The sequence below is a fragment of the Suillus subaureus genome (assembly GCF_016647635.1).
Source record: "Suillus subaureus strain MN1 chromosome Unknown BJ212scaffold_28, whole genome shotgun sequence".
NCBI lineage: Eukaryota > Fungi > Basidiomycota > Agaricomycetes > Boletales > Suillaceae > Suillus > Suillus subaureus.
In genome coordinates this window covers 392,572-415,247 of record NW_024538584.1, presented here as the reverse complement: position 1 = coordinate 415,247, position 22,676 = coordinate 392,572, and the positions used below count along the sequence as shown (strand labels likewise).

Genomic DNA, 22,676 nt, shown 5'->3' with positions numbered 1-22,676 from the left:
GCCAATTCTGGTACCAGGCCAATGACTCCACCTGTTCCCTCACAATATGCATGTGGGGATGGAAGTAGGCGCAGGCATGGTGGGTATGGGTACCACATTGGTACAAGTATTCATATCAACACCCCTTGGTGAGTGCCACTTACAGAGCTGCATTGAGCATTAAACTCATGTTTTACATATAGCTCTGCTGCAGTCCTTGTTTATGATTCTTCAACCACATTGGAGAAGTTGGTCTCAGGCCCAAAAAGATATCATCTGAGAGGCTCACTTTTGACTGCCCAGAGCATCCCAACCATTTGGATATTACAATTATTTCTGACATAATGTACCCATGTCACCGCTGAATCCTCTTCCACTTGTACTCCAATATTTAAAAAACTCTGATACTTCTCCCCACTTGCACTTGTCCACCAGGTCTGTACTGATTTATTATGTGTGTATTGCCACACCAGGTGATGAATTCAGACCATGAGCAGGCTACAATTGAGTAATGGGTGGGCAATGATTGGACAATTTATTTCATCTGTGCACAAAACTTGAAGCTTTGTCACGACATTTTGTCGCCAGTGTAAACTTGAAATTTTGAGGGACATCTAATTGTCAGGCAAAACTTGATATATTGGCAAGCATATTGTCCCATCTAAATTTCAAGTTTTGTCCAAAGTTTTATGTGAAGATTAAACTTTAAATTGAAGCAGGCATATAAAATCTGATCATATTTCTTATATTTGTTGACATATTGTCCGTGGGAATATGGTTGCGGATGCTTGATATTTTGGATTACACATAAAACACAGGCAAATTTTCAAGTTGTGTACCTATTTTTATGTTGGTTTAAATTTCAAATATTTTCTTTGCATTTTGTACAACATATAAACCTCTCCTAAATATCGAAAACCCCGATGTGTGTTCAACTTGTCATATTGGGGAACTCCTCCATAGGCTAAGCTTGCGCATGATGAAGGTCGGGATAGTAGTAAGTATAAGCGAATATCAGGAAAACGCGAAATTCATTTAGGCAGGCTAGACAACTCAACTCAGGCTTTCGTAGGCACCTCGTAGGTCTCGCAGACACTAATGAATACAAAACACATACAGTGCTTTCCATAATTATGCAGAATCAAACTTTTTTGAGACTAAGGACCCAGAGCCATAAAACCGCCAACTAAGCCACTGAGGACGAAAACAACACTTATTGACACCAAGTAGAACTTAAGGTTCCTCCAAAAATTTCATCACCTCTGCTTGAATGAACACATCATCATGCACGTTTGCCCCTGCCCCAGCTACAGAATATCAACAAGGTGTAGTTCAAAGCAAATAAAGCCCGACAAACTCACCCACATGACCCCACTCAGAATCGATAATAACTAGCCTTGCATTGTTCAAGAATTTTATCTCATTCTGACTGTCCTCCGGCTATCCAAGGAGCCATCAACCTAAACCCAAGTAACAAAGGTGAAACGACTTACAGCGAAGTACAGGTCTTTCTTGCAAGGCATAATCAGACCTCTAGCCTTGATGGCTCCTAGACAGTCCGCGAACTGACTTCCATCACGGATGAGAGATACGTCCCCCATTTGCCATGTGTTCAAGAGTGTCAATAAATCATTGGCGTCCCACTCCAGGAGACCGCCTTCACAGTCCTCTCTTAAGAAGTCGTTGAGGTTCGTGTATCTAGTGGTCCTATCAAGAAAATAGAGAGTGCAATACAATAAATGACACACTTTCCGTTGAAGAGAAAACCTTTCTTGGCATACCACTGCGCCAACTTCAGTATGTCAGTCAGCTAGAGGTGCGGAACCTCACCGCCTGGCTATGTGCCCATGCGTTCAATACACGGCCAAATGCCCGGATACCATGCTGAGGAATGCTCTTGTAGTGGCCATCCTGGAAGTCTTTTGAGGCTGAAAGAGCAGCTTTAGGACCTTCTAAGATGCTGTGGTCGGATCAACACAGACACAAATGTAAGGTGTCTAAAGGTACCATTGATTGTGAGGGCTGGTTCGAGCAGATCCACAGATGGGGATGTATCTTGATCGTGGTTAAAAAAAGAGCTGCTCGCAGTCGTCAAAAACATACCTTTCAAGGAAGTCAGGATACATGACAGACCAATAGTATGCCTGCAATGCCTCAACAAAACCATCGTAACTCTTTTCGAACGCATTTACCTGCTGCGCGCCCATTGAAAATCCAATCACGCAGAATACTTTCTTGACACCGAGCTTCTGGGTAAGCACAGCGTACTGTGCCCGGCTGAACTATGTCGGCAACCTCGACTATCTAAGATGGAACAAACTCACACGTTGTCTTCGTATGTGACGGTAGGGAAGTAGGGGCCGTTGTATGGCACAGGCTACCGTCATTATGAATTATTGTGCCAGACAGTGCTCTGAGGAAACTTACTGTGTTAGAGGGTGAAGAAGACTAAAACAACAGGTGAGCTGAGCCTGACCACGCCATCTTTACATCATGTAGCATACCTCTCCATTGGAAAATAAGGCAATGGTCACCACATAGTACTTGCGCGGATCCAAAACCTATCGCTGGCGTCGGTCGGAAAATCAAGATCAAGCTACATGGCATTACCTTGTTTTCCCCTACCATGTAACTTTGACCTAATAATTTTTTTAATTCAAGCCATCGTATGATAAGTACTTCGGAAGACTCACTGTCAAGCTTTCCCATATAACATGTAGGAAATACGATAACTGGGTTTTTTGGGTCGCCGAATGTCTGGTATGCAGTGATGGCATCAGGCAGCATACCACCAGCAACACGGAAACGCCCGTGGTGGTAGTATTGGATTTCAGCGACCTGAGACATAGTTATGAGCGAGGGATATTGAATCCATCCATCAGTGAATGGGTCGAAGATATAACATTCTCAGAATAGAGACTCGGAAGAGCTGTCGGACACTGGCATTAGGTTTAGGTTAACTTACTAAGAATGCCGGGTGAATCGTGGGTCAACGTGGGTTAGGTCTTGGTCAGCCCCTGATGATGTCGGAAACATTTTACGGCATTTTCCATTTATCATTCAAAATTGACCTAACGACACGGGTACATGTCATGATCAAACAGTCACTTAGATATCTGACTTATCTTTCAGTCTGTTCAATATTGAAAAACCCTGCTCAACCATTACAGCCGTTCGCAGAACGCTAGGCCAATCCCCCAAAAGAAAATACGAATCGGCGAGAACGAGTTTTCAATTGTGTTCGTTACACACCCCAGAAATCTGTGGTGTCTGACCGGATATTATAATTCGAATAACGCTGTCCTATTATACGGTGTTCTGCAACACCACAAATAACGGTTCAATTTCTTCGTAATGAACTGGGAGACGTCAAAATCATTCAAGAGAACAGATGCATATTACTGGTAGCTGCAGGGTTTGTGGTTACATCCGATCACTAGCGCTTTGATGATCGACGATCTCTTAGTGAGTGACATCCGGCCATGAATTCAGTTGACGAGTATGCAGCATTCCATCTGTGTGGGTGACAACTATTCACGAAACCAACAAACTAACTTCTGGGCCGCAGCCTTGTCAGAATAAATCACCTTGTGAGTCGCGGTATTGATATACAATTACACAACAATACGATTCTCAAATCCATGCATAGCCTCTGATGAACGGTGTCTGAATAGATACTAATTCAAATAGTGATGCGGTGTCATACTTCCTGGAAGAGATGCGTGTAGTGTGAAATCGGTAGTAACCCATTACACGCTTCCCTGCTTTCGAACCATTGGAACAAGTGGAAGTCTATTACAGTGCTATTGCGTCTAACAACATTGGGTCGACGGCGATCAAAACCTGCCACCCTACCGCAGCCGCTATAAAAGTTCTGTTGATGGAACTACTAATAAAGGCCCCCTACTCTTTCAATTTCAGCAAGTAGAGTGTCTTCTGTGCGGACGCTTGCCCAGATGAATCTCACGTGCACATGGCTAGAGGCCATACTTTACGGTAGAGTGGACACTTCGGTGGGAATTGCAAATGCTGAACTCTTCTACAGAAGTCAAGTAATTCGTTCACTTTCGTTCACTTCGCATGAGGCATGGGTGAACCTGAATAAAAAATCATTGTTGTATGTTATTCGGTGCATGTGTTTGCATCATCTCAATCGGAAGTCCAGAACATTCACGACTGTCCTCTCGTCTGCGCCCAGATTTTTTTATAGCAGGCTTCTGCTCTTTGCTGCCTCCTTCCAATTCGCGATGGCAACTGCGCATGTGACATTGATGTTTGTGCAAGCGACGATTGGATTCACGAATACAACGATTGCTGCCACCAAAGAAAACCACATTTCCTTAGTCAGTCAGTCAGTCAGTCTACATCGCCAATGTGAGTCTGAAATTTTACCCTGCTGGCTTGACTTTGAATGAAATAGTTGTCGATGCAATCATTTGCTCAAGAACTGCTTTTGGTCAGTACATGCAGGAAGAGAGTACGTACATTTTCTCATGCATGACTCTTTCAAATATATGGAGACTCTACGTCGTCTGGAATCAGAATTTCAAAGTTTGCATTCTACCAGTAATCCAGATTGCAAGATTTGAACACTGCTAATGATACTGAACGCTTCTTTAGCTCATTATATGGATAGCTCGCTGTAGAACGCATCCATATTCTATTCGCTGCATTACCATGTGAACGTGACTTCTCACAGCTACCGCTTCTATCGCCGTCACCTTGCTCGCACCTAAAAACGCCAGCATCTTTTCACATACTTTTCGAGTTTTCGCATTGTCTGGATAGTCACTCGAGATGATCTTAAATGCTACAGTAACTGCTGGTATCATGTACCACATCTGGCGAACAGGACAACAGACAGCTGCTCTGACTAGTTACTTCAGGTACAGAAGCACCGTCATGGCAATCATGGAATCAGATTGGGGCGCTCATAACAACTTGTCCATGCGTGATGTTCTGTTTATGGGCAGCAGGTAATATTGCGGGGACGTAGCAATCAGTATTGCAATACAAGTCGCTGTAAGTCCCCAGTTTCCGAGCGTTGACAAATGTGATGACTGATCAAAGTTTAAATATAGACAATGTCCCCTCTCCTTATTATCGTCCGTGCCGGTCTTGGACGCTCTTGTTCCAAGCTTGGATCATCTGGGAAATATTCATCATCCCACTCTAGATCATTGGAGGTCAACGTCGTCCGTTCACAAATCACAGTCAGCGATTACCCAATGGATGTCATATCTAAAGGCAATGGTGCGGGTCCCGGTGTCGTCGTCTATAGCACAAGAGCAAATTATTAGGTAGGAGAGGGGTGTTGATCTTGGAGGATGTAGTATTAGACGATATGGAGGATACGGAGTTGCTGATCAGGTTAGCTTCTCGCAGATGACGCTGATAGGTATGGGTGCCAACGTATCAGTCGAAATCGGAGATGTGTATCTCAAACAATCTTCGAATCTGATTGCATCTCGACACCAAATTGGGGGTCTGTTGGAGACCTGACACATATATAATCGGTGAGTGACTGTAATGTTACGAAGCCTATCTCTAGACTGAAGATATTCTGAATCATGGTTTTGGGGGGCTCTACAGCAGGAAGCTTAGTGGCAAAGTCTGTTCAATTCTGCTCCAGGTAGTTGAGTGAAAAGTTGAAAGTTGATTACCTCCACGCGACAGTATCACAACTCAGGGGTCGAGCCTCCGAGTCACTGCCTCAAACATTGAGCATTGCAAGGCTCGGAGGGTAGTTCGCACTCGAAGCACTCTCAGTATTTTCCAGTGAACGAGCTATCAAGCAGTCAACGCCCATGTGTCGAGTTGTATACAATTATCAATTGACAACGAGCAGACGAAGCCTTGGCAAAGGGTAAAGGTAAAAGAATGTGTGACAAATGCAAGTATGTGCGACAGTGTGTAAGGGTGTGTATCGTACAGTATTAAGTCCAGGCGTAGCATAGCATAATTCACCCACCGAGATCCAATCTACATACCGAAGAAACAGTCCAAAACACGACCAATTCACTCTGCCTCCGCATCATACTCCTCGTCCCAATTCTTCCTCGTCCCGTCCCCGTTGACGCTAAGCCAGGCCTCAAGTCTACGCCCCAGCTCTCCGCCCCGCCCACCACAAATATCACCAGTGGTATTCAGCATCTGCTCCTTCTCCCGTTCCTTCTTCAGGGGTATGTGCCCAGCCTTCTTTCGCCGCTTGAATGATGCAGCATGCAGAGCACCGGAATCAGCCCCGCAGCTGCTCGCTTGGCTCTCTGCATACACAGGCACGCTTGAGGTAGACAGCGCATCTGCAGTGCACTCGGCATCTTTGAACCATTCATCCTCAGTGTCCTCAGGCCCAAGTATACTATCGACGAGGCCTTCCTCCCATCCGTCCCATTCGGCACATCTGTGAGCCATGCGCAGCCGTGCACCGATGGCTTCGTAATGCAGCCACTCTTTTGCGACCGCAACAACATTCACGGGTTTACCATTGTTCTTTCCTGGGTGTGTTGGCCGAGGGGCTTGGTCACGAGCCAAATCCTCGACCGCTTCTCGGAACATACGAGTCGTGAACGGACTGGATTGCAGGAAGGTTGGAAGATGCGCACATGCCCAGAGTGGTCGGGTAGTTGTGGATTCCCAGTCAATAACACACTGTCTGTTTAGGATCACTAATCAGAACGGAAAACACATGCAAGTAGGCAAAACTTACTATTTCCGTGGGGTTGTTTTCGTTGACAAACACGTTCTCCAGGCTTATGTCGTGGCAATCCAGGCCAAACTCTTCTGTCTCCCCAGAATGATCCGCGCATGCCCCGAGTCGTTCCATCATGCGCATCCAGCGACCCATCTCCTTTCGCACAGATTCTTCCCGTCGCATGATGTGGGCAATTAGGAACGTGCTTCTCTGCATGCGCCTGTAATCCCTGTACATGCCATCACCAGGTCCATCCCATTCCTCCTCACTCTCCTGTGCGTCCCACTCATCACTGTCGTCACTCTGATCGCCGGGTACTGCGTTCAAGTGGTGATGCCGGGAAGATTGAATTTCATCCGGGTCAAGATGTAGCCGGTGCGGTGCCGACTTGCCCTCATTCTCAAGAACTACGCCCCGGACCTCCCGATCAACGCACGAAGCAAGATATGAATGAGTACTAGACCACGGACCACGGTCAATCTCATCTGGATGGGAGAGGTCCCCGCGATTTGATCCGAAGAAGGGCCATGATACGATAGGACCAATATGAGAGTCTCTAGCCAAAGTTGGACGTAAGAATGTTCTGACCATGGGTCCTGTGGCATTGGAAAAGGAGCTCATGGACAACAATGGCATGAATTTAAAACCGTTAATTGTAGGACGCGTCGCGGTTGGTGTCGGAGAATTTGATGACCCGACCGAGAGAGGTGTTGGTGCGCCCGTGCCTGCGCCCTCTAGGTATAGTGATCCGATGTGTGAGAAACGCTGTGCGAACAGGGGCACTATGATAGCCGCAACATTTGCAAACAGAGATTTCAGTTCTTCATTAGAGAGCGAGTGGTATACGCGTGACAGGGGAACTCCTTTTGCCTAATATGGTATGAGACCTCAAGGCACTCGACATGACAACGATTTGATAAGACGTACCTTCGACATGAGGATATACTCGCCCCCTAGGCGATTGTAGGGATTTGCATCATAGTAATAGACATCTGGAACAGGAATGGATGTCTGTTCGCGAAGGTAGTGCATAGTAGCCACCTCAGACTCGGTTTTGAGGCGAGGCATGAACCGACGAGCAACGCGAGCAACCAGCTCGCGCGTGTCAACAAGAGTAACAAGATATGCCTACCGCAAACAAGAACGTAAAAATAAATAGGGTGACCCCACATTGAGCTATGTACTCGCCTTATGGAAAGTTCCTAAGGTCGTAATTTAGAGTCTTGGCAGTGCTAGAAGACGACGACGACGTACCAGAACTCAAGAAATGTATTCTCCCGACTTCACAGCCTGTCATCTCTCGTACGACGTCTTTAAGAACTCTTCGATCGACTTGAAAGGGTTGTGCGCCATGTAGTGCTGCATCTGCTTTAGCCTCGAGCCGTCGGTCGTGGTGTTCAACATCCCAATCCCATTCAATAACAGACAACGAGGTCGATGCCTGTGGCAATGGAACAGTACCAGGTAATAGAGGCGTGTCCTGCGCAACAGCATCGACATGGCCGCCGTGGCCGTTGCGCTGCATCGTCACCTCGGATTTCGCTAAACGTTCAAGGCGAACAAAGGGTCTGCTTAATTTGTCCGAGTGCGCCAGGCGCAAGTTGTAGGGGGAATCAACAGTGTCGAGAGCGAACCTTGGATAGTGACAATTCAAAATCAAGGAGCAGATACGCGCATCAGGTTTCTATACGTACCTGCTTGATGTGCTCGTAATCGCTTTCGGTAATGCTGCGTATTTGGCCTTGTTTCCGTGCACCTCGGTAATAGGGACAGGCATGATCCACTTGTTTCAGGCTCTGGCGTTGACTACTGCCAGAGGACCAGAGTACAGTTCAGTTGGGCATACGGTCAGCCTGCTCCGGACAGACCCATTGGGTTTTTATACCCTATAGGTTTCTGGGTTCCCCGGAAGAAACTCCACCTTGGCGCCGCGTGTATTTCATCGTTTACGGAATACGCAGCACTTATCGTCTTTCATATATTTGGCTCCACTATATAAAGCTTGGACGCCGTGCACTCGATTGAGTCAACCCTGTATCAATCTAGTGGCGTATGGATCATGATGTGTACGGTGAGTTACACATATGTAATAGTGATATCAATGCCGATTCATGCAGGTTCAATGCAGTTTATCAAGGGACCTAGCATGCAGTCTCCAGTAGATCCAGAATCTGTTAGAGCCCAGAGCTTAGAAGCGGAGGTCTTACCCGAGTAAGTAATAAAGTAGCAGGCCAAGCACTGACTAGTGCGCACCCCGATCAAACAGACTTCGAAACCAAGGCCGCCTGGAACTAAACTAGTACACCATCACTATGAGTAAACTAATCTGATTATCGATGATGAATCGCTCTGTGAAATTCCGATCCGAGCTCTGTATGGCCAATCGTATCTCCTTGATCACCAATCAACCTTTCTTGCCGACCTCAGTTGCTTATCGTGCGAGTCAAGACTCAAAACCAAAATACACGAAACGAGTCTTCAGACTACGTGCGGTAATAAATCGCTAGAAGGGGTTCACGGTCGCCATTCCACGAGGCTGCTCAGGCACACATCCATCTTCGTGGCGCTGCCAAGTGCAGTGCGGCTACTGCCGCAGCGGCGATACACCTAGTAGTACATACACCGCCTTATGATTACGAAAAGACGAGGTGAAAACCAAAATAAGTTTACGCTGAATTACAACACTGTATGTACAACAATCAAAAATATGCCACTAACCCACAACAGCTAGAGCCGCGAGTCCTGCATAATAGATAATATCAACACCAGCTCAAGTCACACAACCTCAAGGAGACCTTACATACGAAGAAGGCTCAGTACAAATAACCTCATCTACCCTCTTCTTCAGCCATTCTATTACATCCTGTCCCAGTGTTGCACAATCATACAACTCTAGGTGCTGTAGTCTCGTCGGGATAACTCCATTCACCATTGTCGCAGATCCCGACTCTGGATTGCGAGCCTCCACAAGCTGCACTAGCTTCGCAATCCCGTCAGAATGCGCATGACAACTTTTCATGGCCACCGTCGTCAAATTCGGGCACGCCCAGTGGGTCTGTTCTTCGTCGGGCATTCCAAGCGCCGACAAAAATGGCTCGAGCGGCGTCCCGCCTATGCTCAATGATTGCAGATGATTTAGGTCCGTTAAAAACCCCCATGAGATGACAACTCCACCTGGACCATAATATAGCGTCGAGCTCGAGGTGCTGCCGTACGAGACAGAAAGACGGGTAATCGGTGGATTGTTCGATCGTTGTAGGAGATTGGTAATGGTGTCTTCTATCGGGTCACGAGCTTCTACGTCAAGGTTGAGTATCTCAAGGGAGGGAAGTACAAGGGAATCTGCTAGCTGCGACATATGATAGTGACCGCCAAAGGTGAGTTCACGAAGCCGAGATAATGAAGTCTGGACAAGGGGAAGAATAGCTGGCAGAGCAACAGCAAAATGCAAGGTGAGTGATTCAAGATCTGGGTTACTGGCGATGATGTGCATGATGCGATCCAAGGGTAGATGATTCGATGGGAGTGAACGGAGGTTAAGGGACCGCAGATTAGTCTTGAATATCGGCGATGACCATTTGAATGGGACGTGGTGTAACATCAGTGACTCTAGTTTTCCAAGGGCCATACTAGTCGCTGGACTTGAACTCGGTATCCATGGCCATTCACTTGCATAAATAGTTTCGGCACAAGAGATTTCAAATTCTCTAAGTATGGGAGCATCGCCTATTACTCCCTCATTGAATAACAACATTGAATCGCTTTGAGCATGGTACGTACCAGCTATTGATTTCAGCGCAGACATAGATGGAAACTGTCTGTCGAACCTGAAGACAAACCGTTGCCATCGATACATTTGCTCGATGAGGTAGAATATTGCGATATGACCCCAGTGAGCATTCCGTTGAGCTTGTGGAGTATTTCTTGAAGAAGGCGGAGGGGGTGACCCCCATGAGTCGTGGTGCGAGGGTGACTGCGGGACAATGATAGGAGTATGGGCAGGAGGCAAGAGCATTGCTGTTCCAGAAGGATGAGGGATCACATAATGAGGTGGTGGACTGGGCGGGTGCAGCCACGGCGTGGGTGAAGCAGGTCGGGTACGGGTCGATGAACCCTCATTGGACACACCGTTTACTCGCAAGTAAATTTCGATATCGAGTGGCACCTTGTCTCCAGAACGTTCCAGCCAAAGCCGTATGGTATCGGCGGTTGCACTTTGATTGGTTACAAGTCTAATCTAGCGTGAAAAAGTTAACATCACATATGAAAGATGTAGATCAAAAACGAGGTACGAGGACAGGAACTGCCTCCGCCGCACACACATATGAGGACATCGATACCAAATCCCATGACGCAATAACAAAGTTGACAAGTGAAGAATTGCATCATCTCACCTTGGACCACAGCCTCGGCATCGACAGAGTGAGTCTTCGCCATAGCGTGCAGATAGATGCAAGCACCCAAGCACAGCAAGGATGATCATCGAAGTTGAAAAGGAAGATATGGCGGAGTAGTTCATGTGGCAACCGGCGTATAGGAGAGATATACGCCTTGGTGTATGTGACCTTCTCTTCCAATACCAACTTTTCGCGTCGTAGGTCACGTATAGCGCGCTTTCTTTCGACGACAATTTGAGCCAGGGCGTCTTCCGCAGATGCAATCTTGTCCGAGAGCGCTAAGAGCTGCTCTTGCTGGGCTTGGAGCTCTCTGCGAGCATCAGCAACAGCTGCGTCTGTTGGTGGTTCCGGATAATTGGTCAAATATGCGGAAGGCGTCATGGCGAACGATAGTGTGGAATGTATCACGGTGAGAAAAGGCGGGACAGGAACAACAGGTTGAATGAGCTGAAACTGATGGCAAGTCCCATATATGGCCACGTGGGTTTTGAAGGCTCCATGGCCCTTGGGGATGGCGGAGTGACGGGGCCCCTCATATCTTCCGAGTCTTCTGCTTTATCTACTAGGGTTGTATCATCGTTCATCCAGGCCATCGGTACCCAGTCTCAATAACCCAAGCCTAGTTAATCAAGCAACAATTTTAAAGACTTGTATCAGAATCGAAGCTAATATTTGCTTATCTATCCATGGCAACCGGTTCGTGACCAGTGAGAAATAACAGCGTGGAAAGGTAGTACAACATTGTATGGATACGAAGTAACTGCCATAAGAGAATGCTCGAGCTGTCAGATAGGCCTAGGCTACTTCTTCCCTGCTTCAATGGCATCTCCATTTTTACATGCAATTATTTTTATGCGAGGCGCTGAAACCATTTCGTTCGACTCCATCTTGAAGGACGGGTTTTTTACGATAAACGTCCACACATCATCGCACAAACGGTATGTCCGGAGGTTGCCCTAAAGGAAGGAACAAAGTTGTGAGAAGTCACTTCATTTCAACTAGAAGTGGACGAACCTTGAGGGTAGTCTTAGTTTTCACCTGCTTGACCATCGTGTCCGCAAGCGACTTGTCAAACTATTAGAATTTCTAGTCAACGCTCATTCACTGATAGACATTTAATCAGTAAATACCTGTTGAAGGACTTTCATGGCCAATTGTGGTGTGATAGCACCACTCGTGATAAGCTCGTCCAGCGAGTCTGTCAGGGCCATTCCAATTCTGCAGCCGTGAACACCCGAACAATCAGGGAAACCGCTGGAACATACGATGACCCTCGGTAAAACTCATAGTACGCTGAAGCCATGCTAATTTGCAGCAGTCCTCAGCTTCAGAGCAAAACAGACGGGAATGTGGCGAACAGAAAGATCCGCTTCTAACCGCTTGCTGCCATGAGCTGCAATGGTTGGTGAGTAATGCCACCGTGACGTGTGACGTCACGCAAGAATGTGCAGTTGCAACTTTGCAGATCTGATATGAATGCAACACTCGAATTTTATGCAAATGTCTTCCACCGTTTATCTCGATATTTTCATGGGAGACGAAGGACAGCACAAACTTGATGAAGCCGCATTCATTGCCACTCGCAATTTGCTCGCTAATAATGCAGCAATCTACGGCTTGCCATCCGATCCACGTCATCTATCATCAGAGCAACAAGAAATGCTCAGAGAAATCGATGTATTTGCATTTCTGCCGATGCTCTACTGCTATCATATTCAAGGATATTCATCTTCTAATCGTTGTTAGCGATCACATGTACTACGCTTTATGCCCGCAGAGCCCCTTTGTGTCGGTCCGCCTCGTCTTTGAGTTGAACCCCGAGGCTTCTCTGAAAAAAACGACGACCAATTTCACTGCGCTATGTACGGGGGAGAAAGGAAAGTGTAAAAATGCACGTAACAAAGAGCTATATTACTTGGGATGCCCGATACATCGCATCGTGAGAGATTTTGTGGCACAGGGGGGCGATGTTACAAGGGGGGATGGCAGTGGCGGCGAGGTTCGTGCTCGAAATATAACTAGTTAATTTTCTGACTTCACCTAGTCGATATATGGAGGCAAATTCAACGATGAAAGGGATGGCTTGAAGATCAAGATGAGAAGAGGAACCCTGGCGATGGCCAACTCCGGCAAAAATACGAATTCTTCCCAGTTCTTCGTTGTGCTCACGGATGACGAGACGCAGCTCGCAAAATTGAACGGCAAATATGTGGCATTTGGGGAATTGAAAGCGGGAATTGAGGTACTGGACAAGCTGGATAAAGTTGCTGGAGACGTCGATGGGAAACCCAATGTACCGGTGTGGATTGGTGGATGCGGGAAGGGGACTGCGTAAAATGACACGTAACAAGGGGTGTAGTGTTCACCTAAATTCAGACATTGGGGTGCGATGATAATCGGCATACTCGTCCGAGACTTATGGCACTTCTCCCGCGAGTGGAGATCACATAAGGAGGCGAGGTCGCTTACAAAAACATGAGTTGTGTTGCTATGCTATGCGGGGAAAACATACATTCGGTGTCACGTTGTCCCTCTACTTGTGTTTCTCTTCGCTTGAGCGGTTGAGAGTCGATGCTAGCTGTTGTGAGACAATTCGTCCACCAGGGCCCTTGGAGCGAAAACATCTAGAACTCAGGGTCGTAAGCAAAGGTCGCCGATCACGCATCACAACTAGTACTCGTCATCAAGATCCGCCAATACAACGTTATTATGGATGTATCTGTAGGGCAGGCATGCACGACTCAGGTCCCAAGTGAGATTTATAGGGCGAAGAAGTCCGAGAGCAGGCTCGCATTACGCGTTTCATCTTGCGTGGTAACTTTGATCTGGTTTGCCTGTAGACGCCTTTGCGTCAGAAGTATTTATATGCTGGTAGAAGATCAACGAGCGGCCGAGGAGCAATGCAATATACTTATACTGCTGAGATGATCCTGCATCGTCTTGATTGAAGCTAGTCTCAGCATAACCGCGGCCTCATGTCACTCCCAAATGTAGGCCAGGCCGCCAAAATGTAGCAATCAAACCATCGGCAACGCCGGATCATGATGATCGACGGGTATGAAGAAGTTACATCGGCGGGCGGAACCGTGTGATAAGCAGGAGACCATTGTGCATAATTACCTATTTCAATATCGCCGTCAGCCTGGGATACACTAGATGGAGATGGAGTGAATGAACGAAAACAAGTTTGGGGCTGTTGGGATCCCCAGCAGCCCGTCAGATGATTAATCTAGCGTGTGGAGCAAACGAACTTACACAAATCGTTGATCATGAAGCTTTACAGCAACAGCGCCAACGCGGTTGCAACGAGGAAATAGATTACCAGAACTAGAACGAATTTATCACTATCACAGGCACTATGTGGCCGGCGGCATTGGGGAAACCTTAACGGTCACAGCCAGTCGCCGATCAATGTTTGTGCCTCCTTCCGATAAACCTCCGTTGGAGCCGCAAATGACACGGGTTTGTGTTATAGTTAACCCTGCTTAGCGCATAGCATGATAAGCCTGTATGACTTATAGACTGTCGTTGCAATTAATGCAATCAATATGAAACATGAACATGAATCAGGACGAGAAATGTCAAAAATCAGAAACTAGCCACCCTACAGAAAAAAATAATTTGAAAACAAGACCCACCGAGAGTAAACGCTGACGCAGTTTCCTTTGGCTGGATGGTTTCTACAGCCTCAAGATCCGGAAGATTACATTCCAACACGGGTTCTTGAACCAACAGATTCCCACCCTGCTACCTCACAAAGGACTAATGCCTTCCGGTGGAATTCTGCGGGTACACCCTCGACCTTCCTTGGTAGCAGGATATGCGGCAGAATGCGAGCGTGAACCCCATAGAACCACCCTAACACAATTAACGTGTTAGCATAGATGATCGCAAACACTAAATTTCAGTCTCGTTGTGTAATATAGCATGAGGCTGATAACGTACTATATGGCGCCTATTACAGCTTGTACCGCGTCCCCCGTGACTTTGTAAAGACCCACACTTCTTGTGTTACCAGGGTTTGCCGTTAACGAGTTTTCCAATCCAGCATCTTCTGGCTGTTTCGGAGGTGAACCTTTCAAATTTCCGTGGGTGACTGTGGGTCCGTAAAACATCTTGGGAAGCTGTTAGGGTCCAATCGTAGTATACGACCCAGGGACCACCGAGGAGCGACGTATTCGCCCAAGAGGTAGGTATTTAAAGCGCGAGAAGATCATAGCCATGGTGATGTTGATTCCGCGCGGTTGAATGCAGGAAGAGCAATTAATACGACTCAAGCACGCGACACCCTGCCAGATAGGTAGAAATAAAATTAAGTAGTTAATAATACACATCATGGATGATCAAATTGTCCTACCTACAGAGCTGAGACGTTCATTATGACCATGGACAGCCATCCTGTGACTTCCATGAGTGAGAATACGTTGCGCAAGCTCGGGTGTAAAATGAAGAGAGGGGAAGACTTTGATCAGGTGAGGATGTTTGAGCAAGTCGGTGAGCTTGTCAGGAACCTGAACGACTAGCAAAACACTCAGAACATGTGGCAGACCTTCAAAGTTGTTCCAACAGAACTTGGACCTACCAGCTGCCTGCTAGTGACCAGTGTCAGACAAAGTTTCAGAATTTCAAACCCAATCAAAACCTTGCTTGCGGTCACGTTATCCGATTCCCTATGTAAAGTCACACTTCATCGATCTGCCTCAAGGCGACTAGTGACTCCTCACATACACATGCGATGGAAGACGCCGATGACGGTATTTTCATCACTACTCCCTGCGCCAGCCAGTGCTGGCACACTTCTTGTCACCTTTGGTTAGGTTGATCCCACCGCTGGGCCAGTAATCACACCTGGTCATCATTACACGACTTCCTCGGTGTCTCGGGTCATTCAGGTTATTAATATTTGGTATATTGCTTGCCAAGAAAAACATCTTCTGCGAATGTACACGAACTCATGTCCATTTTTACCATCTCCAAGCCCTTTTGGGTGAGGTACGATCTTCGGGGCCGGGAATGTCAATCGGAATCTCCACGATAGAGGATCATAGCTTGGCATCGTACAGGCTGGCCATAGTTGGTATAGTGGTTCTATCAAGAATCACTGCAGATGGTGTGTTGGACCTTCGGTCGCCATTATGTCAATAAAGTTGGTGGTGCCTTCGTCGTCTTCTTCTTCGTCGAGTTGTTGAGATAACGTAGACATCGATGCTGAAACATCGACGATTGGAGCCAGCGAGAGGGCAATTAATGTCTACCTTCCCATTCGAAGCACCTGTTAAATGTGAGTTTGCCACAGTTCTCGCTGCAGTTTCAAGACGTTATTTAAAGCGATGGTCGCAGTCAGGACTCAGCAGTGTAATGCACGCGCAGTCAGAGCGGCGACGCGCTGAACGCACGAGGTAGCGGAATGAAAACCATCACTTCCCACCCAGTCATCCATCAGTCACAGCCTGCAGTTCCTCGCGTAATCAATCCCCCACCTCACAACTAACCCGTAAACTGAATTAACCGTTAGTATTTAGTAGCACCTCGATCATTCTAGGCGAACCGGTACTCTGTTCACATCAAGTTTCTGGAACGTGGGCATCTTGATATGATGATCGCATTTGGGGTCTTATCCCTATGTTGGGTCATCATTCCAGAACCATACTAACCTGGTGGTAGCCTACTGTACCTCAGGGCTTGCACCCTTTTTTTCAGATGTGGGTTCGCAAATATATATATATATATTGCATGGGTGGATTTTGTTCAAGCGCCACCGTCGACTTTGGCAGCTCTCTTCCAGATGAACTTCTGCGTTGCCCCTTGCCTCACTCTGTCCCCAATGGCCGACAGTTGTCCGTTCGAGGCCATCAGGTTGTCGTTCACATGCAATGTCAGGATTCCCCTGGGACCGACAACGTTCACCCCGGGTGGCTCAATGTCCATTTCATCACCACATGTAGAGATCTGGCTTCAAAATAAACAGGTCAGAACGAGTATTCGGATATGACGGACGGACACTAAAAGATGCATTCCAGGTACTGATAAGAGATCAAAACACCGCATATGGAACGTATGTGAATGGTATCCGAATAGTACAACAAACTCTCTTGCAGAATGGCGACATTCTTGTAAGTATTCGTGTTTTAAGTATACGTTGAATCTTACGTTTCTGCAGACACTGGGTGTTCCAATAATTCGGTCCTCTGCTGTCCCCACCCATGTGACAAATGCCCAACTCAAGCCCATTAAAGCAATAGTGACTATTGTGGGTGTCTGATCTCCCAGCGGCAGCTATGGTGCCGATCATAATTCTCATGACCTGTATGTGAATGTCGCGACTTTCGCGATCTGTTCTTTAAAATGACCCAACACTGCCTTGGCATCATCATGCATATACCCCTGTGGCGGTACACACTTTGTTCGTTTCTTTCTTTTGTATCGATTGTCCTTTGATCATGGCGTCCACGGTACGCTTGCATAGTTACTCCGTCTTTAGAGATTTCCTTTTGTTTAGCTTAGATGTGCGACCTGGATAGCATTAAGACTCTCGTATGTAGATTAGATAAAAGCTGATAATGGTGTATGAGGTACGCAGTAGCCAATCCCTAGAACCGAAGGCGCTCTAAAAACCGTGAAACCGACAAATTAAAATCTTATCGCAGGCGCCAATCTGCCGGGTTTCCATGTGGAACTTCAATTAGTACTTAGGAAGGCGAAGACCTTGATGAGCGGGCAGCAACATGGAGCTACGGTATATGAATTTCATACATGAGCTCTGGTAGTCCAATCTTGTTGTTTGATGAAGGTTTCCACCTCATTGGTAGGTTCAACAGGACTAATTTCTTTTAAAGAACAACAAAAGCTAGGAGCCTGCGTGATACCTCGCTTCTTCCCTAGCCATCCGATCCTCGACAACTATATCGAGAACAAGGATAAAGATTCACTCAGGCATAGGCAAGCAGTATGACTCATATTCTTGCCCTAAGTGCTTGTTTAAACAAAAATCACATCCTTCGTAGGCTCTCGTCCATATCACTCGTTACCATGTTCGGAGGAGAAAGTGGGGAAGATCGACCAGATGGAGAACACTTTTGCCGATCTGGCAGCGGAATTCACTCGCCGTGCCCCCAAACGCTAGCGCGAAAGGTTCTTGTCGTCTCTGTTGAGTGGTCACAGAATATCTGGTCGCAGTCTCCGGACATACGTAGGCTCTTCTATATGGTCCAAACCTTGTTCACGGTCGTTGCAGAGATGATAAGCAGACAATTCAAATCTGATACTGTCCTCGGACATGCGCCCATCGAGTGTGAGTCGTCCCAACTATTTAAATACTCTGGTAGATTTCTAACCATATAATATATTTCCTTGATCGATAAGAGTTTGAAAGCATGCAGGCATATTGGAAAATCAAAGCCTCACGAAAGTGAATGTGCATGAATTTGCTTTATCGGAATGTGCGCACTATTGTCACTGAAATTCGGCTTGTTTGTGAGGAACAGCATTGTAGTATGAGTATGTCCTGGAATTGCGTGGGTTGTTGGGGTGTTGAATATCCGGCACAAGGTGAAAAAAGAATGAGAAGCGCCGGTGAACGATCTGATCGGTTTGATTTCAGTATGTCCAACTCGTTGCACAAATCACCCAACTGTCTCCCTTTGATAAACCTGTCCACCCAAGGTGGTTTGGAAGCCATATAAAACGTAACTGATACGCAATCGTTGCCCGGACCTCCGTCTCCGCCATCATCCACAGGGGACTAGCGCATGTGGCTGAAACAACGATAGATCCCTTCCATGCGTGAGATATTGGGCTTGATATCCTTGACGTAAGCGAGCACCTCGGAACAGAAACAATGACCGGAGGAAGATGAGAAGGGAATTTGAGCTCGATTGGGGAGACCGATCATCGTCATCGACGACCTTGCCGATCAACGAATTGGGGTTGTGGTGGAAGGCGCCACTGGTGTCAACATTGCTACCATCCGGTTTGCAGCGAGGCCGACATTCTTTCTCCATGGGTGAGGTCACCATTCGTTCCGCCACGACTGCACGATTTCAGCGCAGATCCATTCTTGAAACCACACTCGGAAACTGGTCTCTCAGAATACTTGTGATGTTGACACTGTCTTGTTTCTGTTTTGGACTCCACCAATCCCTGATGACATACCGAGATGAACTCTGCTTGTGAGGCATCGATATTGGCAGGCGGGCCCCTAAATTCATTGTTGTGCGACGGCATGATTTAAAAGCGCAGTCTGTACCTGCTCAGAATTTGATAATTATCACGAGCAGGAAGACAATATGCTGAGTTACCCAGATTTCCATTCTGTCGAAGTGGTGGAATCACCTGCAGTGTCATCGTTGAGATTTGTGACAGCACCCAGAGGAAACTAGTACACTTGAGGTAGGGAGCGAGCTTCGTGCAGGCTCACCCACTGCAATGAGACCTATGATGGGCAAGAGCCAGACCGAGCATCACATGCCAAAGATTATAGTATGGCAGTTCGTCGCACGACGATTTATGAGAAAAAATGTCGCGCTATTTTCTTGCGGTACTACAGTTTGAATAATCATGCAATGAGTCTAACTTGGTCTCTGAGAGAAAAATGATCGCACTGATACAAAGCGACTTCAGAATTCAATACCCAGTTCACTCGCATTCCACAAGTACTTTGTTCTGGTTTCCATGCAGGAGAAAAATAATGGAAAGTTGAACGTTCAGAACTTTCTTGAGTTACATAGCTCGGAGCTGACTCAGCTGACTCAGCACACTGCACACCGCTGTCAAAGTTTGTCATCAAACATCATATCCATTAGACTTGCAGGAGTGGCAAGCTCATTATTTAACCTGCGATTTGAGCAGGACGGTTTACAAGACGACAGGAGTATGCATGCTGTCTCTTGGCCAGCGGAGGATAGCGGTATCCGCATGTGCTCACATGCTATGCTTGCGTTCATTTGCTACGAACACGACAAGCCCGTCTAAGGCTGTTTTGGCGATATCATCCATCTCCCGAAAGCATTGGAACAGTCCAAGCAGAGGCGGACAAAATCTCACTGAACGCTACCGCAAACTAGAAAATACTCTTCGGGGGGGAAATGCTATTATGAAGCAGACATCTGAGATTTCTCAGGACGTCGAGGATGCATCCAAGGCCAGGTTATCTCGATTGATATCCTCTTCGCACTATGGTGCGCAAAATACTCCCAATACCATCGCGGGCCTTGTGATCCCCGAAGAACCCATACCACCCTCAGATGAAGGTAAATTCTCTACCGAAGCCAAGTTCCCAGTATCTAACATAAGGCAAGAATGTTGCATGTCAGGATGTGCAATTTGTGTCTATGACCTTTACGAAGAATCTCTAGAAGCTTACAAGGAGTCGATTGTGGCCTTGCGCTCGTCGCTTTCTGCTCTTTCGATACCAGATTCCGAGTGGCCACACCGCGTTAGAACCAATACACCAGCTACGGAAAAGAGACACGAGGTCATCCTCAACGCATTCGAAGAAATGGAGCGTCAGTTGAAGGAGAAGAAGGAGCGGAGAGCTGCAGTGGAAGCGGAGAGTTAGTTTGTTGCCACTAGCTAGGGCTAGCCAATACTAACATTCGGCTTCCGATAGAAAGGATGAGAGGAGATTTACTCTTAGATGACACAGAGCGGTCTCCTATAAGCATTCAGATGTTGTACGAAGGCATTAGATGGTTGTTGTTCCCGAAACGTTGACTAGTACTGTGGGTAGTAGGAGCTCATTCATATGTTCTGCCTGATTCCGACAATAATATTATTCGCACTGTACAATTTGGAATCTACCTCCGCCACAATTGTGGCCCCTTGTCATCTACCACCACATATGACTTCTAGCACTGCGTTCAAGACCTTTTCGCTAGCGAACGACATATTTGAAGTTTCGCCTCAGGATGAGATATATGCCTTTGACGTCGAGGCTAATAAGCGGATAAACCGAGAGGCACCATGGGACAAGGAGTATGTCGGCAACCCTATATCACCTGAGCAGGCCTCAATGATATTCCTGATAGTCCACAATACTTCAAATCATGCAAGATCTCAGCCGTCGCTTTGATAAAGATGGAAAGCTCGAACAACTGAGGTTTCAACGGGCAATCTGACGTTGTTTCTTCTGCAGGTTATTCATGCACGATCAGGAGTGCCACATGAGATTATGGGACTCATGCAAGGCAAGGTGATGGGCAACTCACTGGTTATCATGGACTCCTTTGCACTTCCTGTGCAGGGCACGGAGACGCGTGTTAATGCTGCCAATGAAGCAAATGAGTACATGGTAAAGTATATATCGGAGAGCGAGAAGGTATGGAATTGAGCCTTCCAGACAACTTGCTCTCACTCCCCTTAGGCCAAAAGATTGGAGAATGCCATTGGCTGGTACCACTCACATCCAGGCTATGGGTGTTGGCTTTCGGGAATAGATGTGGACACCCAAATGAACAACCAGCAGTTCCAAGATCCTTTCGTGGCCGTTGTGGTGCGTCCATAATCATGTTCTGGCCCGATCGCCGGTCTGACCCTTAATGCGATAGATTGACCCAAATCGCACTATCTCTGCTGGCAAAGTCGATATTGGTGCCTTCCGCACGTACCCACCGAATTACACGCCTCCTAACATATCCGCTTCCGAATACCAATCCATTCCCCTCAGCAAAATTGAAGACTTTGGTGTACATGCAAACCAGTACTACCCATTAGATGTGGAGGTGTTCAAATCGAGCTTGGACACCGAGCTGCTCGGTTTGTTGTGGAACAAGTACTGGGTTAACACACTCAGCCAGAGCCCTTTGATTTCGGTAAGAAGCTTTTACTAGTTTCATTTGTTTTCTCATACAACACTCGTACAGAATCGAGCGTATGCAGTGTCACAGATCGTAGATTTGCATCAGAAACTTTCTAAGGCTCAGGCTTCAGTGTCCAGCACACGGGCGCCTATACCGACAATTAAGGGACAGGAGGAGAAGACATCAAGTGTACCCAAGGTAGATGATCGTTGAACTGTCTGTGCATTAAACACTTATGCTTGTTTGTCACAGAAGGAAGAAAAGAAGAAAGAAGACAATCAGCTCGCAAAGGGTGTGAAGGATAGGTAGGTTTTTGTGTTTTCGTGTTCTTGTGTAGTACAGTTAAACTCATATTCTCGTAGCACAAAGATTGCCGCGGAGGCTCAACATGGTTTGATATCTCAGATTTTGAAAGATATCGTTTTCTCTTCGCGACCGAATGAGCATGGGGTCAATCGCGTCACAGAGATAATAGACACTGTAATGACTGTCGAATAAATCTGCATTTTCTGATCATTCCATACTTTTTAATCGTACAATTTCATACTACATCCTCTTCATCATGCATCTGCATCCGATAGATCTCAAATAGATTTTCAAGCTGGTATCGGAGAATAGCCGGCTTCATGGCTCACACTTCGCCACAGCCACAAATATTGACAAATAACTACCTCAAACCTTGGTGTAGATAGTGGTCTCGCCCTCCTCGCCAACGTCAACGCCTCAAGCACAAAGTCAATCTCAAAGTAAGCAACTTATTTACGACGTTAGCACACATACAGAGAGCTCTATCGAGGAAAACAAGCTAGC

The 22,676-nt window shown here is 46.8% G+C and overlaps 10 protein-coding genes across 10 annotated transcripts; 5 read left to right on the top strand and 5 right to left on the bottom strand.

Annotated features, from left to right (window-relative positions):
- Nucleotides 1–856: 856 nt before the first annotated feature.
- BJ212DRAFT_1434566 (alpha beta hydrolase fold protein) lies at nucleotides 857–2,966 on the bottom strand. The gene is made up of 13 exons (XM_041337716.1): nucleotides 2,673–2,966; nucleotides 2,590–2,618; nucleotides 2,484–2,540; nucleotides 2,407–2,427; nucleotides 2,304–2,356; nucleotides 2,172–2,256; nucleotides 2,083–2,123; nucleotides 1,987–2,034; nucleotides 1,810–1,939; nucleotides 1,728–1,762; nucleotides 1,473–1,677; nucleotides 1,341–1,419; nucleotides 857–1,286 (listed from the first exon to the last, which is right to left on the bottom strand). Exons 1-13 carry the CDS (start codon nucleotides 2,824–2,826, stop codon nucleotides 1,213–1,215), a joined length of 1,011 nt encoding a protein of 336 aa, XP_041190262.1. The 5' UTR covers nucleotides 2,827–2,966; the 3' UTR covers nucleotides 857–1,212.
- A 674-nt stretch (nucleotides 2,967–3,640) lies between these two features.
- BJ212DRAFT_1521347 (uncharacterized protein) lies at nucleotides 3,641–5,102 on the top strand. Its single transcript, XM_041341702.1, has 6 exons — nucleotides 3,641–3,975; nucleotides 4,025–4,096; nucleotides 4,178–4,326; nucleotides 4,400–4,456; nucleotides 4,600–5,001; nucleotides 5,061–5,102. The coding sequence occupies exons 1-5, from the start codon at nucleotides 3,953–3,955 to the stop codon at nucleotides 4,623–4,625; spliced, it is 327 nt and encodes a 108-aa protein (XP_041190261.1). The 5' UTR covers nucleotides 3,641–3,952; the 3' UTR covers nucleotides 4,626–5,001; nucleotides 5,061–5,102.
- A 655-nt stretch (nucleotides 5,103–5,757) lies between these two features.
- On the bottom strand, nucleotides 5,758–8,425 carry BJ212DRAFT_1373535 (uncharacterized protein). The gene is made up of 6 exons (XM_041336367.1): nucleotides 8,368–8,425; nucleotides 7,924–8,307; nucleotides 7,858–7,861; nucleotides 7,601–7,801; nucleotides 6,689–7,543; nucleotides 5,758–6,630 (listed from the first exon to the last, which is right to left on the bottom strand). Exons 2-6 carry the CDS (start codon nucleotides 8,196–8,198, stop codon nucleotides 5,998–6,000), a joined length of 1,968 nt encoding a protein of 655 aa, XP_041190260.1. The 5' UTR covers nucleotides 8,199–8,307; nucleotides 8,368–8,425; the 3' UTR covers nucleotides 5,758–5,997.
- Nucleotides 8,426–9,319: 894 nt separating this feature from the next.
- On the bottom strand, nucleotides 9,320–11,670 carry BJ212DRAFT_495243 (uncharacterized protein). Its single transcript, XM_041343334.1, has 3 exons — nucleotides 11,068–11,670; nucleotides 10,454–10,910; nucleotides 9,320–10,399 (listed from the first exon to the last, which is right to left on the bottom strand). Exons 1-3 carry the CDS (start codon nucleotides 11,449–11,451, stop codon nucleotides 9,459–9,461), a joined length of 1,782 nt encoding a protein of 593 aa, XP_041190259.1. The 5' UTR covers nucleotides 11,452–11,670; the 3' UTR covers nucleotides 9,320–9,458.
- A 200-nt stretch (nucleotides 11,671–11,870) lies between these two features.
- On the bottom strand, nucleotides 11,871–12,373 carry BJ212DRAFT_1277422 (transcription initiation factor IIA, gamma subunit, helical domain-containing protein; the record flags this gene model as incomplete). Its single annotated transcript, XM_041331361.1, has 4 exons — nucleotides 11,871–12,026; nucleotides 12,085–12,144; nucleotides 12,201–12,288; nucleotides 12,336–12,373. The coding sequence occupies 4 exons, from the start codon at nucleotides 12,371–12,373 to the stop codon at nucleotides 11,871–11,873; spliced, it is 342 nt and encodes a 113-aa protein (XP_041190258.1).
- Nucleotides 12,374–12,468: 95 nt separating this feature from the next.
- Nucleotides 12,469–13,803, top strand: BJ212DRAFT_1373500 (cyclophilin-like domain-containing protein; the record flags this gene model as incomplete). The annotated part of the gene is made up of 4 exons (XM_041336366.1): nucleotides 12,469–12,479; nucleotides 12,850–13,069; nucleotides 13,115–13,694; nucleotides 13,748–13,803. 3 exons carry the CDS (start codon nucleotides 12,469–12,471, stop codon nucleotides 13,403–13,405), a joined length of 522 nt encoding a protein of 173 aa, XP_041190257.1. The 3' UTR covers nucleotides 13,406–13,694; nucleotides 13,748–13,803.
- A 69-nt stretch (nucleotides 13,804–13,872) lies between these two features.
- On the bottom strand, nucleotides 13,873–15,185 carry BJ212DRAFT_1301850 (uncharacterized protein; the record flags this gene model as incomplete). Its single annotated transcript, XM_041333186.1, has 4 exons — nucleotides 13,873–14,000; nucleotides 14,191–14,222; nucleotides 14,326–14,397; nucleotides 15,016–15,185. 4 exons carry the CDS (start codon nucleotides 15,183–15,185, stop codon nucleotides 13,873–13,875), a joined length of 402 nt encoding a protein of 133 aa, XP_041190256.1.
- Nucleotides 15,186–16,855: 1,670 nt separating this feature from the next.
- Nucleotides 16,856–17,332, top strand: BJ212DRAFT_1277271 (uncharacterized protein; the record flags this gene model as incomplete). The annotated part of the gene is made up of 3 exons (XM_041331349.1): nucleotides 16,856–17,038; nucleotides 17,091–17,183; nucleotides 17,231–17,332. The coding sequence occupies 3 exons, from the start codon at nucleotides 16,856–16,858 to the stop codon at nucleotides 17,330–17,332; spliced, it is 378 nt and encodes a 125-aa protein (XP_041190255.1).
- A 2,661-nt stretch (nucleotides 17,333–19,993) lies between these two features.
- BJ212DRAFT_1277300 (uncharacterized protein) lies at nucleotides 19,994–20,626 on the top strand (the record flags this gene model as incomplete). The annotated part of the gene is made up of 2 exons (XM_041331352.1): nucleotides 19,994–20,318; nucleotides 20,367–20,626. The coding sequence occupies 2 exons, from the start codon at nucleotides 19,994–19,996 to the stop codon at nucleotides 20,624–20,626; spliced, it is 585 nt and encodes a 194-aa protein (XP_041190254.1).
- Nucleotides 20,627–20,908: 282 nt separating this feature from the next.
- BJ212DRAFT_1277507 (JAB1/Mov34/MPN/PAD-1 ubiquitin protease-domain-containing protein) lies at nucleotides 20,909–22,364 on the top strand (the record flags this gene model as incomplete). The annotated part of the gene is made up of 8 exons (XM_041331367.1): nucleotides 20,909–21,042; nucleotides 21,096–21,129; nucleotides 21,167–21,385; nucleotides 21,431–21,559; nucleotides 21,615–21,878; nucleotides 21,930–22,064; nucleotides 22,119–22,171; nucleotides 22,229–22,364. The coding sequence occupies 8 exons, from the start codon at nucleotides 20,909–20,911 to the stop codon at nucleotides 22,362–22,364; spliced, it is 1,104 nt and encodes a 367-aa protein (XP_041190253.1).
- Nucleotides 22,365–22,676: the final 312 nt, after the last annotated feature.